Source organism: Culex pipiens, chromosome 1, assembly GCF_016801865.2.
Source record: "Culex pipiens pallens isolate TS chromosome 1, TS_CPP_V2, whole genome shotgun sequence".
NCBI classification, from domain to species: Eukaryota; Metazoa; Arthropoda; class Insecta; order Diptera; family Culicidae; genus Culex; species Culex pipiens.
Genome location: NC_068937.1, coordinates 128649148 through 128662941, shown reverse-complemented (window position 1 = coordinate 128662941; position 13794 = coordinate 128649148). Strand labels below are relative to the sequence as shown.

Below are 13794 nucleotides of genomic sequence, written 5' to 3'. Positions count from 1 at the left end.
GAGCCGGTGAATTGCTGCGAACAGGTGTTCAGAAAAGCTTGATGGGATAGGTTCTTGAGTGGAAAGTTAGTTTTTATTGCTAAGATTAAGTACTATTACTGAAGCAGTTTTAAGTGGATTTTTTTATTTCAAATAAATTTAAAATAATTTTCAACAAGTATGATCAAAAAATAACTTATAAAACAACAATTTCATAAATAACTTAATAATGCTCGTTTATTAAACAATCATTTAAAATAAACGCCATAAGTCCAAAGCCAGCGGTGCCAGTCTGTCCGTTTCAAAGTCTCATAGTTCCCAGTTTCACAACTAGAGTTCGCCATAATCTCAAAAGCGCGCGCTTGCGCGGCGCTTTATCCCCTTTCGCCTTTATCAACGAATCGTAATCGGAATTTTATAGCAGAGCAACGCTTCGTTGCTAGCGTTTTTGAGCTTCCACTGAAGCGTTCCCCGCAACTGTCGCGTGAAAAGAGAGAAGAGAATGGTTGCTATAAAACTTGCTTACGTTGCCATAATGGAGCGCGCTTACCGCTGGCAGTTGAGGATTCACGTAAATGGACGCCGAAAACAGTAGGCCGAGCGTTCCTTGCAGCGGACAAATCGTTCCTTCACACTTGGTGGGCGTTATGGTTGCTTTGGTCTGGACCGCATTTATGATAAAGTAGGCTTCGTGCTCCATGGACGATCCGGTGCTGGCGCCTGTCAAAATAAGAGCATCCTAGTAACCGTTGACGTCGAGTTTATTTACGTTGCACTTTCGATTCGCAAAGCGTCGTAAATTAGTTTGCCATGACGGGCGCAATCTTTCGCTTTTATAACAGAAGAGCGGCAAACTACTTGACGACAGAGATTGTTTTGTTTTTGTTTACAGTCGTGTCATAACGTAAGGGCTTACCATTGGCGGTAAACTCGGCGTTGACGGTAACGTGCGTTCCTCGGACCATGGTGCATGGCGTGCTCGAGCAGCTGGAGAGCTCGATAGACAAGACGTCGTAGGTTGATCCTGAGGAGGGAGGTGGTCATTATTGCGTTAGCGGGATGAACTGTTTGTTTACATTTAGAAATGTCAACATCTACGATTTAGTCGAAGCAACATAACCTAGCAAAGTTCGACAGGTGGCTTGTTTCTGTTGAGGACAAAGGTCACGAGGCACCGCTGCTCGAACCAGTCATCACTGGAAGCGTTATTTATACCAATCGGTAAACAAATCTTCCCGGCGTCGACAGCCGATCAATCACTTGACCAATTCTGCAATCAGAGCGCCTATCTATTTCTGGAAGTGTGGACTTTGAGCACATCGGAATGTTTGAAAGGCCAATTAAGAAGGCACCTGTCATCGTGGTCAGGCGATGCCGAAAAAAGGCCCGACCTCCAGTACAAACTCTCCATACAAACTCAGAGCAACGTACCGCAATCCTCAAACGCCACGCCGGTCCGGGCCATGTACAGCTGCCTGAGCAGCGGCCATCGCTGCCAAGGGGTTGGCAATCCCACGCCGAAAGTTCCCCTGGTCTGCAGTAACCCGGTCAACGCGACGACGATCAGGACAATCCCGGTCGTTGGCCACTGGTGCATGTCGTGTACTCTCAGACAAAGCCCACTTGAAACTTGGTTGATGACACTCTGTGTACGCTGTGTGTACTCTCCGATTGGCACTCTTCTTCAAACTGACTGACTCGTAATGACCGGGTCTTCGACGGACTGTACACGGGGAGAGAGCGTATACGCTCGAAGTCACGCGAAACTCTCGCGATACATGTGGCAAGATAACAGGGGAGGGACTCTGCGTGAGCGGAAACCGAGCCAATATCTACATGGATCGCGATGAACTAGCTGCGACGCTGGAGCATTTCCGGTCCCGGAAAAGGGCTATAAAGTTGGAAGTTCCGCGAGCAATGATTCCAATCGGAAGTGGGAGTAGTTTTCATCATGTTTAAGCTAATACTTTCAGTGGTAGTCCTGGCGGTCGTGGTTGCAGCTCAAGAGGAGGAAGAGGTAGTTCAAAGCGAGTCAACAGAGCGGAACTTAACCAATTGAATCCCACAGATCAACTACGACTTCATCTTCGAGAAGATGGAGACCGTCGAGGGTTCGGAGCAGTACTGCGAGTACAACTACACCATGGAGAAGCTGTCCGAGTACAACTTCAAGCTATCCGGCAACTTCTTCACCCCGAAGGAGCTGAACAACGACTTTGGCATCGTGTTCACGCTCAGCCGTGCCGAGGTCGGTTCCGAGGAGTTCGAGGAGATGATGCACATCAGCAAACCCCTGTGCGAGTACATGAAGACGATCTACCGGATGTACTTTTACGAGAGCGTCAAGGACATTAGCAACTTCCCGCACTTTGACGAGTGTCCGCTGCCGGGCCAGAAGGAGTACTGGATCAAGGAGTACCTGTTCGAGGGCGAGGGCTACAAGGCGTTCACCCGTGATGGTCATTTCAAGATTGAGTTCTATCTGACCAAGGACGGTGCGAACGTGGCCGGTGCCGTCACCACGATGACCGTGAAGCCCGTGGAGAAGTGAGGTTCAATTCAAGTGTAGATGGTTCGTTTGGAGGCAATAAAGAGTTGCATGGTTTAGATATGTTGGGTTGTGTTTGGGGTTTGGGCGGACCCTGCAATACTGTTTAAAGGGGTTAGTTTAATCAATGTCCCCGCTTTTTCGAATTTCAGGGAACAGTCTGAAATGAATTAAAAGAAAAATCTAAATAAAAGATACAAGTGGAAAATAGGTTTAATCAGACAAAGTTAAAATTAGTTTATTTTATAAAATTTATTTTTTAAGCACGTCAATAAAAGACTTTCTAGGCCCAGTAAAAAATATATTTAAACCTAAAAATGCTCGTGTCCTGATGCAAACAAAGATCGAGCTCCAGCTGTCACAGTATCGCGAAATATGTTGGCTGACATATCGGGCGGTCAGTAAAAATAACCAGCTAAAAGTCGCATGACAAAAAAACTGCTGGAAAGAGATAGCAGATCTGATGCAAACAAACCCGCAGCTGCCATGTAAACTTTGAATGTGCTTGTAAATGTCTGACTAGAAAGGCTTATTGAGATATTTTGCTATGTTTTGACCTTAAAAGTGTTAGACAATCAGTCAATAATGATAATATTGTTTTATCATTCCAATGTGTATACATATTTTGAAATAGAAATTAAGTTTGTTCAAACACTTATTAATTTTATCATTCTACCCAAAAGTATTCCTTTTATTTATTTTAGCATTTGTTTAAAGGATTGTCATACACGACCAGAACAGTATTGATCTTTTATTTTGTCCTGTATAAAGTTGATTTTTTGATTTGGTTCATCTGACAGTTTGCGAGCCAAAGTTCCCTGTCAAAATTTAGGCAGCAGCATTCAAGATATATGGATAAGACGTCTAAGACGAAAAAAAAAAATCTAGAATGAAAATTGTCAACGCGACATCTCGAAGACATCACATACAAGGTCACTCAAGGTTAAGATAACATAAACCAGAACTCGCCAGCTGTCAATACTAGGAAATCATAATAAACCCTTGGTAAGACGGGCGTAAATTCGGAACACACCCTGCAGTTCACCCTTCCGCCAGGACTCCAGTGTCATGCGCCAGTAGCCGGCCGGAACAACTGGTGGAACAAAGCCAGCGTCCGGCACTATGTCCCGAAACCAGTACGCACCCTTGGAAATTGGACAGAATCTCTTGGTTCCCTCCGGGATACGAGGCAGATTCGTGTTTTCGATGAACACGTACTGGTACTGCTGGTACTCTTCGACCATTACTTGGCAGATGTTCTTCTGACCAATCTTCATCGGATACTCGTTCCACTGGTTGTTCCCGAGACGACTGTAGGCGACCTTAACATTTGCCTAAGAAGTTTGAAAAAACGGAATCTTTGAAATTTTGTTCCACCCATGAAGTTTTGACTCACTTCGTAAGAATCGTCCAGATCCAGCAACAGGATACCTGTCCCGTTCATGGTGAAGGTGGTGCGGTTAAACTTCCGGACGCGGACCATGGTCGAATTCACCAAGTGTTCGCCGCCGATCTGCTCGATTCGTTCCAACTGGATAGTCATAACAGCATCCGAACTAGTCGGTATGTTCAGGAAGATGATTAACAGCAAGGTTATCGTGAGCACTGTTGGCTTGCCCATCGTCACTTGTTTATTGAGGCTTGGTCATATCTAGCTTACGGGTTTATATACCGATCAGTTACAAATATCGATGAAACGAATGGCACATTTTCGGTGCGTTTCTGTCATTAATCGGTGTTCGCTTTGTAAGCGAATGGTCCTGGGTTCGATTCCCATCTGCTCTCAACGAGAAAGTGTAGGAAATATAAATCTTGAAACTCTGAACAAAAAAAAATCGAGTCGGGGTTCGAGCCCCGAAGTTCTAAACAACGTTTGAATCCGATTTATACAAACGTTCTTCAGGGCGGGGCTTGTCGATAAAAGCTGAGGTACTTGCGCTCGGCTGGGGTCACTGAAGCTCGGCAGAGCTTACACCTTCCAAATGCCTATGCGAGTTATTTGCATGTATAGAATGTTGATCTAAAAATCCGTTTGGTTGGTTGCCACACACACACACACATACACGCACACACACACCGCATACTACCTCATGTTGATGGATCTTGGTTGGTGAGATTGACATAAACTGACAATAACTTTGCAGTCAAAATTTGTTATTGAGATTACCAATAGCCTAACTGAACGGATGGTTACACAAGCTACCGGAAATGTTACATGTTTAGTATCGCCCATATAATCTGTAGAAGATCGGTATAAAAACCAACGAGGTATAGATACTACCGTGCTCCATTGTGCGACCATGGATACATCCAAGCTAACTTTCCTCCTGATCTACTTCCTGCACTGTTCTTCGGCGGAAATCGCCGTCCAGCTCGAACGTTTTGAGCAGATAGGTGGCGAACATCTGTTGGAAACGTCGGCATTGCGCGTCCGTAAGTACAACCGAACCACGTTCACGGCGAACGGAACGTTCCTTCTGCTCCAGGACATTGACGAAACATATGAAGTGAGCATCCTTTGCCTTGTCCTGAAACAAAATATTCAAGAATACTTTTGGAAACCCGCAGGCAACCCTGAAAACGGCGTACAGTCGGCTCGGCAACAACCAGTTTAACGAGTACCCGATGAAGATTCCCCAGAAGACGCTTTGCCAAGTCATCGTCGATGAGTACCAGCAGTACCAGTACGTCTTTCAAGGCCGTTCGAACCTGCCGATCTTCCCAAGTGGTACCAAGCGGTTCTGTCCCTTTCCAAAGGGAGAGTACTGGATACGGGATCTGTTGCCAGATGCAAGCTGGGTGCCCCCGGTTGTTCCGGCAGGTTACTGGCGCTTTACAGTGGAGTGTTGGCGAAAGAAAGAATTGCAGGCATCTTTGCGAATATTTCTTCGCATTACAAAAGGGTTTATTTAGAACAATAATTGAAACATCGTAAAGAATATTAAATTCGATAAATATATCTGGCGTAACGTTCTTTGATCGAGACAAAATGGTTTTGTTCGAACGCGAATCAGTTGAACACGGAACGTCGGATCGTGGTGCTCTTTGTTGCGTTGGGTTCGTATAAGTCCAAGGAAGGTTCTTCTAGTTACAACTTTGGCCACTCTGGAACGGATTCCGGAAAATCTGCAGATTGTATGGGAAAAGTTACGTAAAATCAAATTATGATCACAGGAGGCTGAATAAGCAAAATAGTTAAAAACGTCAACAAACGAAAAAAGGCAGAACGAAGTTTGTCGGGTAAGGCTTGTTTATTCAAACATATTCCGCGACAGATGGAAATATCCAGCCAGTCGAATGATCAGCTTTCCCTCCTTGTCGTAAACGTCCCCAGTGAACCGCCAATAGCCCTCCGGAACGACCGGCAGAACCCAGTCCGTACCGGGTGCAAACTCCTTCACCCAGTACAGACCCTTTTTGAACGGACACACGCGCTCCTCCCCGACCCGCGGCAAATTCGTGTACTCGACAAAGTGATGCTGGTACTCCTTGTACGGCCCGTTCAGGATCTCACAAGCTCCCGAACGGGCGATCTTCATCGGGTACTCGTTCCACTGGTTGTTGCCCAGCCGGCTGTGCGCCATCGTGATCGTGAACATGTAGTCGTCGTCAAAGTCCTGGAACGCTTCCCCTTCACCGTCGAAGATCCACGTGGTGCGGTTGAACTTCCTCACCCGGATCCCAGTCGTGTTGACGTACTCGAAGCCGAGCGTTTGCTCGAACCGTTCCGGACGCACCTCGTGCGTTACGGCGAGGACCTCAGCGCAGAGGACGGCGGCAAGGATTATCACGAGGCGGTTGCAGGTCATTCCTGACGTACTGTTCAAAGTCCTGCAATTTATGCGCTTTTAAAGAAGCCTGATTGCATCTTCAACAACCCAGTTCGGACGTGTTACCTGGGCTGTTGATGGAAACATTATAGGACGTGGGTTCCGAGTTAATCGCCACTTTGCACGCAACGTTAGTGTGATTCTTCACAGAGATACCTTTTGAACACCACATGTGTTCTACACGCGCAACTAATAGCTGGATCGTGCAATTCATCTTAAAAACTACTTTCCCAATTTATATAAAAAAGATGCGACTATTAATTTTGACTGCTGGCACATAGTTACTTATTCCACCCTCCCCGATCCCCGGCTTTGATTCTAACTACTGAAATAAAGGAAAATCATAGTTGAGAAAGGGTCAATGCGGATGGAGAGCAAATAGAGCTCTGTGTCCTTCCAAAAGTTAAACACTTTAAATACTTTAAATACTTTAACAACCAAAAATACTATTAATACGTTCAACACTTTCAATACTTCAAATACTCTGAATACTTTAAATACTTGAAATACTTAAAAAAAAACATTTAATTAATATTTAATAGTAATAAAATTAATATTTAATACTTTGAAAACTTTATTTGAAATAAATACTTTAAAAATTAAATTATTTTAAAAACTTTAAATACTTTAAAATCTTTTAATACATTACACTACATTACATTAGTTTCAATACTTTAAAAACTTTAAATACTTCAAATACTTTAAATAGCAGGCCAAGGGTGAAATGATACCTTTTCGGTTGACACCCGGTGAGGAACATCCTGGAAGGAGCGGAACTACATCCGTAGTGCTGTTAGTTGATCCTGGTCAAAACAGTTGCTCTGGTTCCTTGCAAGTTACCCATTTTCTTACCTCCACGTTGGCTTGGTTTCGTCATCATGATGACAACACGTGACCTTGCTGGTGGCCTGTGGAAACGAACTCGTAAACCTTTGACCAGCGAGGGTCAGAGTCGAGACGGCCAAAAGAAAGGGATGCGCAATGTGGGAAGGGAAGATTGTAGACGGTATTGTTTTGATTCACAGCATGTTGAGTTAACTGTTGTGGATGTACCTGATACATCGCAATACGGGGTTTCTCTTCTTTCCACTTTCAGCTACTATCTATCTTCTATTTCTTTATTATGTATTACTGATTTTCTAATTTGGCTTCTGTTTACTATCCACCATTTATTTTGATTGCATGATCCTTTGTTTCTCTTATTTTCATATACTAATGCATCTTTTTGTTTTTGTTTGTTTTCATTTTCATGTCGTGTCTGGGCCTACGGTTGGAGAACGATTGCACCACGACAACCACTTCGGAGTGATATTATCACACTGGAGACAACAGCAACAACATCAGAAACCCTGATGTCACTCAGGTTCCCGCAAGTAACTGTATCATTATTTTAAAGTGTTTATATTTTACTAACATCCCTTTCTTTGCAGAGCATGGACTACATTATAAAGCGGCAAAGTGGGAAAGGGAAGTAATTTGTGATTGTAGAAGGTATTGTTTTGATTCACAGCATGTTGAACGAACTGTTGTGGATGTACCTAGAACATCGCAACTCGGAGTATCTCTTCTTATTATCTCCAACTACTTTAGTTCTGTTTCACTTATCTTTCAAGTCTCCTCTACTCAATTTGCCAGTTTTAACTGCTATGTGTTTTCCCTAACAAAAACTGATCTCCTTAATATGCGAACGAGGTTAATTCTCGGGTTAATTCCTGTTCATATTTGATGTATTCTTTATTCATTGTCTAATTTATTAATTAATTAAAATATTATTTTAATCGGCTCTTAAAGTTGTCATTAATGCTATCTAAGCTTATATGATATTATTTATCCTTTATCACAAAGCTTTTTTCATAAATTATTGCCTATATTTTTAATCTACTTCATACAGCTTTTACTCTTCTTTCCTTCAACATACAATTATTCTTTCAGTAGCGAACTTTATGTAGTATGCTTTTTCCTTTATTGTCTATTGTTTTAATCTACGCCCTTTTCTTCAAACAAGTAAGGTTTGAGTCCTTACTCAATATATTGAATGATCAAAGTCACACACATAACATTATTGTACTTTTGATAAATTTTTGAATAACATGCTTAGGTTCAAAACATTGTAACAAAACACCGCGACAGAAGAAATAGCAACAAATTAACACGACTCAACATTAGGCAAGATTTCAGGAGAAAACAATACACAGTAAAATAACAATTAGTTTTTGAATTCAAACTAAAAATTAAACAGTTTTTTGCTTTACTGAAAATTGATAGGCACACTTTAAATGGTTAGGCGCTTATACTTACATCAAACCCTACGTAATGTACCACCCCCGGCCGAGTTAAAATGCGTAACCGGAAAAGAAGGTGTGCATGCCTGGCACGAACACTCAAAGCGTGTTCTAGCGTGTTGCTCGTACTGACTCAGAGCAAGGGTAAGATGTAGGTGTAAGGGCAGTGCGTGTTCGTCGGGAACCTGGTGCATAAGATCGGTCAAGGCCCGTTCTTACACTGAAAATTGCGAATTGCGAATTGCGAATTCAAATACTTTAAATAATTTAAATACTTTGAATACTTGAAATATTCAAAATACTTTAAATACTTTGAAAACTCCATTTGAATATTTGAAATACTTGAAATACATTAAAAAAATTAAAAACTTTGAAAACTATTAATACTTTGAAAACTTTAAATACTTTAAAAACTTTAAATACTTTAGAGCTTTGAATACTTTAAAAACTTTAAATACTTTAAAAAACTTTAAATACTTTAAAAACTTTAAATACTTAAAAAACTTTAAAAACTTCAAATACTTCAAATACTTTAAATACTTTAAATACTTTAAATACTTTAATTATTTAAATACTTTAAATGCTTTAAATACTTTAAATACTTTAAATACTTAAAATACTTTAAATACTTTAAATACTTTAAATACTTAAAGCACTAAATACTTGAAATACATTAAAAACTTTAAATACTTCAAATGCTTTAAATACTTTAATTTCTTTAAATACTTGAAATGCTATAAAAACTTTAAATACAATGAATAATTTGAATACTTTGGTATTAAATTTGGATACATATTTTTACTTTGAATACTCAGAATACTTGAATTTCTTTGAATACTTTCAATTCTCCATGGAAATACTTTAAAATAGTCACATTTAGAGGGTAATGCTTCCCAAAATAGACACAAAAGGGCGGACCTTTCAGTGTTCTATCAATTTGACTCATTATTCATACCATCAGATCACATTGGGTAGAATGAAACCAACACAGACCAACATTGGTTGAGCCAGTGCCGAGATAATCCAGTCACTTCTTCAAATCTGCCCATAATTAAAGATACGGCTATAAGGCTTTCTAGGCCCAGTGAAAAAAATACAATTGAGCCCAAAAATGAGGAATTCCTCGTCACAGTTTCCTGATGCAAACAACCCACTGAGAATTTTAGCTCGAGCCTCGAGTCGATCTGGCTCGAGATCGAGCCTGAATCGAGTCGAGGCTCCAGCCAAAATTCGAAATATGTTGGCTGACATATCGGGCGTTCAGTCATACAAACCCAACTAGAAGTCGCCTGACAAAAAAACTTTTGCTAGAAAGTGATAGGAGATCTGATGCAAACAATCTCCCAGCAGCCATGTAAACATACTTTGAATGTGTTGGTAAATTTCAAAAGCTTAATCAAGTTTAGAGTTATCTACGTGCGCATGTATTGCGTGTACGTACACTAAAATTCTAGAGCAACATTTAAAAGGGGCTGGACGACATTGCTCTTACGGCCTTTCATCCCATTTAAACGCGTGCTTCAAATGTTGCTCCAGATATATCGAGACATTAAAAGTGAGAGTGTGTGCGTGCAACATGGAGTTAAACTTTTCGAAGTGCCATGGGAACCTTCACAGCAACTGCACAGAAAGTTTAACTCCATGTTGTACACACTCTCACTTTTAATTTCTCGATAGGTGTTGTTTTGCCCCGTGACGTGACCGTACCTGTCAGAATTACTAACCCTAAATGTTTCTTTTTTTCTATTAGGGGTTTCACCATATTAGGTTATACGCCGTGACGTCATTTGACAGCTCGTGTGCACTGTTTACATGGTCTTTACCGATTTTCGACGATTTCAACCGAACAAAATCGACGATCTCATCGAACTGTGCTAAGTCCACGAGGTGGTCACTCCAAATATATTGCATTTATTTCATAAGTTGATCCGTATGTGCATCCATATTCACGTGTATACACGATTCCTCTATGAATTTTATTTCAGTGTTTTTACAGCTGTCATTGCATACGCGCGCACTGCTGATTGTTTACAAACAAAAAAAAATCCCTTCAATTTTGCTGCCGACCGTGCGGTGGTGGTGTTGGACTACCAGCGGAAGGGCAAGCGCCCCGTCATCAAGACTACGACACGACAAACGTACTTTTTGCTCGTGATTGGCCTGGTTGTTCCGGAGAAGCTCAAGCCGGGCGATGAGAGTGAACAAGGACTCGTTCGTCGTACTTCATCCTGGACACTTCCGGCCGAGGTGGACGAACGGCCCACCGAGCACTACTCGGACATTGGCGGGTTGGACAAGCAAATCCTGGAACTAATTGAGGCCGTCGTGGTGGTGCAGATGTTCATCGGAGACAGTTTCAAGCTCGTCCGGGACGCGTTTGCACTAGCCAAGGAAAAGTCGCCGGCGATTACTTCCTGCACGCGATTACGCTGCAAACGCATCTAACTGTTTCATATGCATGTTTTAAATTTATTTGACCTAATTTGGTCACCTGGAGTTAAATGAGAGACGAACATTAAAGTTTCTTGGATTTTCTTTTTATTTGTGGTTTCAGCTGTATTTTTTTATATTGTTAAATATGATGAAAAAAAAACAATAATCATGGCGTACAGTTGTTATTTGCCAAATTTGTCATTTGTCTGACCATGTGCAGAAGCACCTTGAAGATGCGCGCGGGATCCTTCTGCTGGAGGATTTTGTAAATATCCACATTATTAGCCTTCACCTTCGCTAGAACTCCATCCTCCGCTCCGTTCAAACATTTAGACTTGTAACCTTCGTAACCTCGTGGTCACTTCCAATCCACGGCAGCGACCGTGCCGTGACCTTCCGCTTTTCCCCACGCTATACTCCCCGTTATCCGCCATCGAACTGTCCGACTCAAAACCCTCACCCCCTTCCCCATTCTCGCTGCCAATGCTGTACGAATCCGACGAATCCGTCACGTCCTCCAGCTTCACCGGCACTGCTGTCGGCGAAAATTCCGCCCGAAATTCAGCCAACTCTTCAACACCGCCCACCTTGCTGCCCACACAATCCCCTCAAATCTTCGTCACCATGTCCCAGCTGTTGATCTCAACCCCTAAACAATCCCGCACCGTTTGCACCTCATCCGCCACGCTTCCGCTGCCGCCCGGAAACAACTCGACCAACGCCACCCGCCATCCGCCTTCAAGCAGAACCGGCACACGTCCTCGTCTTCCTTGTCCTCCAGCCCGTTCTCGACGTAACTGTTGCTGTGCAGGTCTCGCGTCCGAAAGGCGTGCTGCGCGTCGACGCGTTCGGCACAGCCGGCGCAAATCCGCACCGGTGAAATCTGCGAAGGCGGAACGATTAGAAATGAAGCAAAAGATCGGAGGATTTCTCACCCCAAGTCCGAGGCAGTCGATGGTCTTGTCGGCAATTTCTGGGTCGGAGCGCAGATCCGCACTGGGCTTCTTGTACAGATTGCTGGTGGATTGCGGGGAAGGTTGTTGCGAGGATCGGTTCCGCAAGTAGTGAAAAAAAATACCTCAAGCTCGAAAAATATTGGAGCGGTGACAGTTTGTTAACGAAGGAAACAAACAAGTGACAGTGCTTAACTGTCATTATCCACACTGAACAAAATGTTGTGCCGAATATCGTGCAGGTGAATATTGCGCAATTCTCACTAACTTGGACTTCGCACTAAATTATTGCTATCGATCGCACTATTGCGACTTGTCAAACTGGCTTGGGAAATTTTAATTTTCTCAAAAAATGATCAAAGCGAGCCGATGTTGCTCACCAATCAATCGCAATTTTAAAGTGCGTTTGTCCAGTTTGGTGGAAACTGCGACTGGAAATGTAAATAAACAACTGCTGGTTGCCTAGTTTTTGGAAATTTTGTTGTCAAAAGTGCGAGAGAAAAGTGCGGACCAAATCCAAAATACAGTGCAAGGATCAATAATATCATAGATTATTAATCAAGTAGATGTCCCACTTGGAAATTGCTCCATATACCCAGTTGGCGACACCCCTTTAGCGCTCTGCGCGCCACCGTAGTCAAATTACAGGTACTAAATTGCCAAACAAAATCGTAGCACTCTTGAACTTTTCAACCAAAAGTTTCATAACATCAACAAGTGTCACTTATTTTGTTTTGCTTGTTGGTTCGTTAAACTGTTTCCATGATAACCACGGTGGTGGTGGCTGTTGTTTGTGAGATTTCGAGAAGCGAAAATTTCGACACTGCCGAGAACCGATGGTCCACAAATGGTAAGAACAACAGCAGAACCGATTTCAGTTTGTTCAAATTAACTTTGTTATTTTTTTATCTTTTCAGCTTGAAAAAAAAAACGCAGTACCGTCAGCAAATGTAGAACCATAGTCGGTGAGCAGCAACTGGTTGCGCCGATCGATGGGATTCGGATCGTTTAAATCTTGTTATTCGATATGAACGACCGGAAGTTAACAGCGAAAATGGCGATTGCATGGTTGAAAAGGCCACTTCAGCGGTTACCACCCCCTCTGCCTGTAGCAGACCAGCCCCGTTCCCCCGTTCAAGATATGTACCGTGAAAAAACAAGATTTATAATAAATAAGATATTTTATTCCCAAGAGTTTTATATTGCAAAATAAAAATTAAAACTTATTGCGCAGCATACATACATCGCTATCGCTTTGCTATCGGTTCGGTGCATGATGTCAAGATGCGTAATTTTACGAGATCAGAGGCAAAAGATGGACGTTTCCGGTCGCAGTCTTAAATTTGTCCGGAAGTATGACAGCATCGATTGCCATCCAGACTTCTGCTTCATTATATAGCTATAGCTTCCGGTTCAAAGTCGCACCGCTTTCACCATCATCGTGTTTTCCGGCGAAGCTGAGAAATTTAAAACAAGCTTTTTGATGAAGGATTATGTTTGTTTTAACTTTTTTTCTCACCTTCCTTTTTGAAGAGCACAAAACTTCCGTTCTATTGACCGGAACATTCTAACACCGACATAATCTGCACCACCAACTTTCGATGGAACTAGGCCAGCTGCTCGATGCGGCAAAAACGGCGCAACCAGCAAATTTATAAATCATTCACGAAGGATGCTAAACTAAAAGAGAACGCAAAATGCACGGTACGTCTTTGTTTTGACATTTCTTGGAAACAGCAGTTGCTAGTCGAGAGTTGCTTGGATATACC

General features: G+C 42.4%; 6 protein-coding genes and 1 pseudogene across 6 annotated transcripts; 3 read left to right on the top strand and 4 right to left on the bottom strand.

Annotated features, from left to right (window-relative positions):
- Positions 1 to 104: 104 nt before the first annotated feature.
- LOC120423533 (NPC intracellular cholesterol transporter 2) lies at positions 105 to 1685 on the bottom strand. Its single transcript, XM_039587380.2, has 4 exons — positions 1411 to 1685; positions 896 to 1003; positions 530 to 699; positions 105 to 456 (listed from the first exon to the last, which is right to left on the bottom strand). The coding sequence occupies exons 1-4, from the start codon at positions 1574 to 1576 to the stop codon at positions 373 to 375; spliced, it is 528 nt and encodes a 175-aa protein (XP_039443314.1). The 5' UTR covers positions 1577 to 1685; the 3' UTR covers positions 105 to 372.
- Positions 1686 to 1835: 150 nt separating this feature from the next.
- On the top strand, positions 1836 to 2588 carry LOC120423532 (uncharacterized). The gene is made up of 2 exons (XM_039587379.1): positions 1836 to 1996; positions 2048 to 2588. Exons 1-2 carry the CDS (start codon positions 1931 to 1933, stop codon positions 2528 to 2530), a joined length of 549 nt encoding a protein of 182 aa, XP_039443313.1. The 5' UTR covers positions 1836 to 1930; the 3' UTR covers positions 2531 to 2588.
- A 614-nt stretch (positions 2589 to 3202) lies between these two features.
- On the bottom strand, positions 3203 to 4391 carry LOC120423529 (uncharacterized). Its single transcript, XM_039587376.2, has 2 exons — positions 3924 to 4391; positions 3203 to 3861 (listed from the first exon to the last, which is right to left on the bottom strand). Exons 1-2 carry the CDS (start codon positions 4146 to 4148, stop codon positions 3517 to 3519), a joined length of 570 nt encoding a protein of 189 aa, XP_039443310.1. The 5' UTR covers positions 4149 to 4391; the 3' UTR covers positions 3203 to 3516.
- Positions 4392 to 4803: 412 nt separating this feature from the next.
- On the top strand, positions 4804 to 5615 carry LOC120423531 (uncharacterized). Its single transcript, XM_039587378.2, has 2 exons — positions 4804 to 5034; positions 5096 to 5615. Exons 1-2 carry the CDS (start codon positions 4828 to 4830, stop codon positions 5438 to 5440), a joined length of 552 nt encoding a protein of 183 aa, XP_039443312.1. The 5' UTR covers positions 4804 to 4827; the 3' UTR covers positions 5441 to 5615.
- Positions 5616 to 5756: 141 nt separating this feature from the next.
- Positions 5757 to 6641, bottom strand: LOC120423530 (uncharacterized). Its single transcript, XM_039587377.1, has one exon. It carries the CDS (start codon positions 6334 to 6336, stop codon positions 5779 to 5781), a length of 558 nt encoding a protein of 185 aa, XP_039443311.1. The 5' UTR covers positions 6337 to 6641; the 3' UTR covers positions 5757 to 5778.
- A 1149-nt stretch (positions 6642 to 7790) lies between these two features.
- LOC120423535 (26S proteasome regulatory subunit 6A-A-like) lies at positions 7791 to 11084 on the top strand. Its single transcript, XM_039587381.2, has 2 exons — positions 7791 to 7815; positions 10636 to 11084. Exons 1-2 carry the CDS (start codon positions 7791 to 7793, stop codon positions 11082 to 11084), a joined length of 474 nt encoding a protein of 157 aa, XP_039443315.2.
- LOC120423536 (uncharacterized) lies at positions 10631 to 12227 on the bottom strand (annotated as a pseudogene).
- Between the last annotated feature and the right edge of the window lie 1567 nt (positions 12228 to 13794).

Coding starts and splice junctions, on each gene's coding strand:
- LOC120423533 (XM_039587380.2), bottom strand. CDS start 1,576: ATGCACCAGTGGCCAACGACCGGGATTGTCCTGATCGTCGTCGCGTTG. Junction 700..895: donor CGCCGAGTTTACCGCCAATG/GTAAGCCCTTAC, acceptor TTATTTTGACAG/GCGCCAGCACCGGATCGTCC. Junction 457..529: donor TGAATCCTCAACTGCCAGCG/GTAAGCGCGCTC, acceptor TTCACGCGACAG/TTGCGGGGAACGCTTCAGTG.
- LOC120423532 (XM_039587379.1), top strand. CDS start 1,931: ATGTTTAAGCTAATACTTTCAGTGGTAGTCCTGGCGGTCGTGGTTGCA. Junction 1,997..2,047: donor CAGCTCAAGAGGAGGAAGAG/GTAGTTCAAAGC, acceptor TGAATCCCACAG/ATCAACTACGACTTCATCTT.
- LOC120423529 (XM_039587376.2), bottom strand. CDS start 4,148: ATGGGCAAGCCAACAGTGCTCACGATAACCTTGCTGTTAATCATCTTC. Junction 3,862..3,923: donor ATCTGGACGATTCTTACGAA/GTGAGTCAAAAC, acceptor CAAACTTCTTAG/GCAAATGTTAAGGTCGCCTA.
- LOC120423531 (XM_039587378.2), top strand. CDS start 4,828: ATGGATACATCCAAGCTAACTTTCCTCCTGATCTACTTCCTGCACTGT. Junction 5,035..5,095: donor ACATTGACGAAACATATGAA/GTGAGCATCCTT, acceptor GGAAACCCGCAG/GCAACCCTGAAAACGGCGTA.
- LOC120423530 (XM_039587377.1), bottom strand. CDS start 6,336: ATGACCTGCAACCGCCTCGTGATAATCCTTGCCGCCGTCCTCTGCGCT.
- LOC120423535 (XM_039587381.2), top strand. CDS start 7,791: ATGGACTACATTATAAAGCGGCAAA. Junction 7,816..10,635: donor CTACATTATAAAGCGGCAAA/GTGGGAAAGGGA, acceptor GTGTTTTTACAG/CTGTCATTGCATACGCGCGC.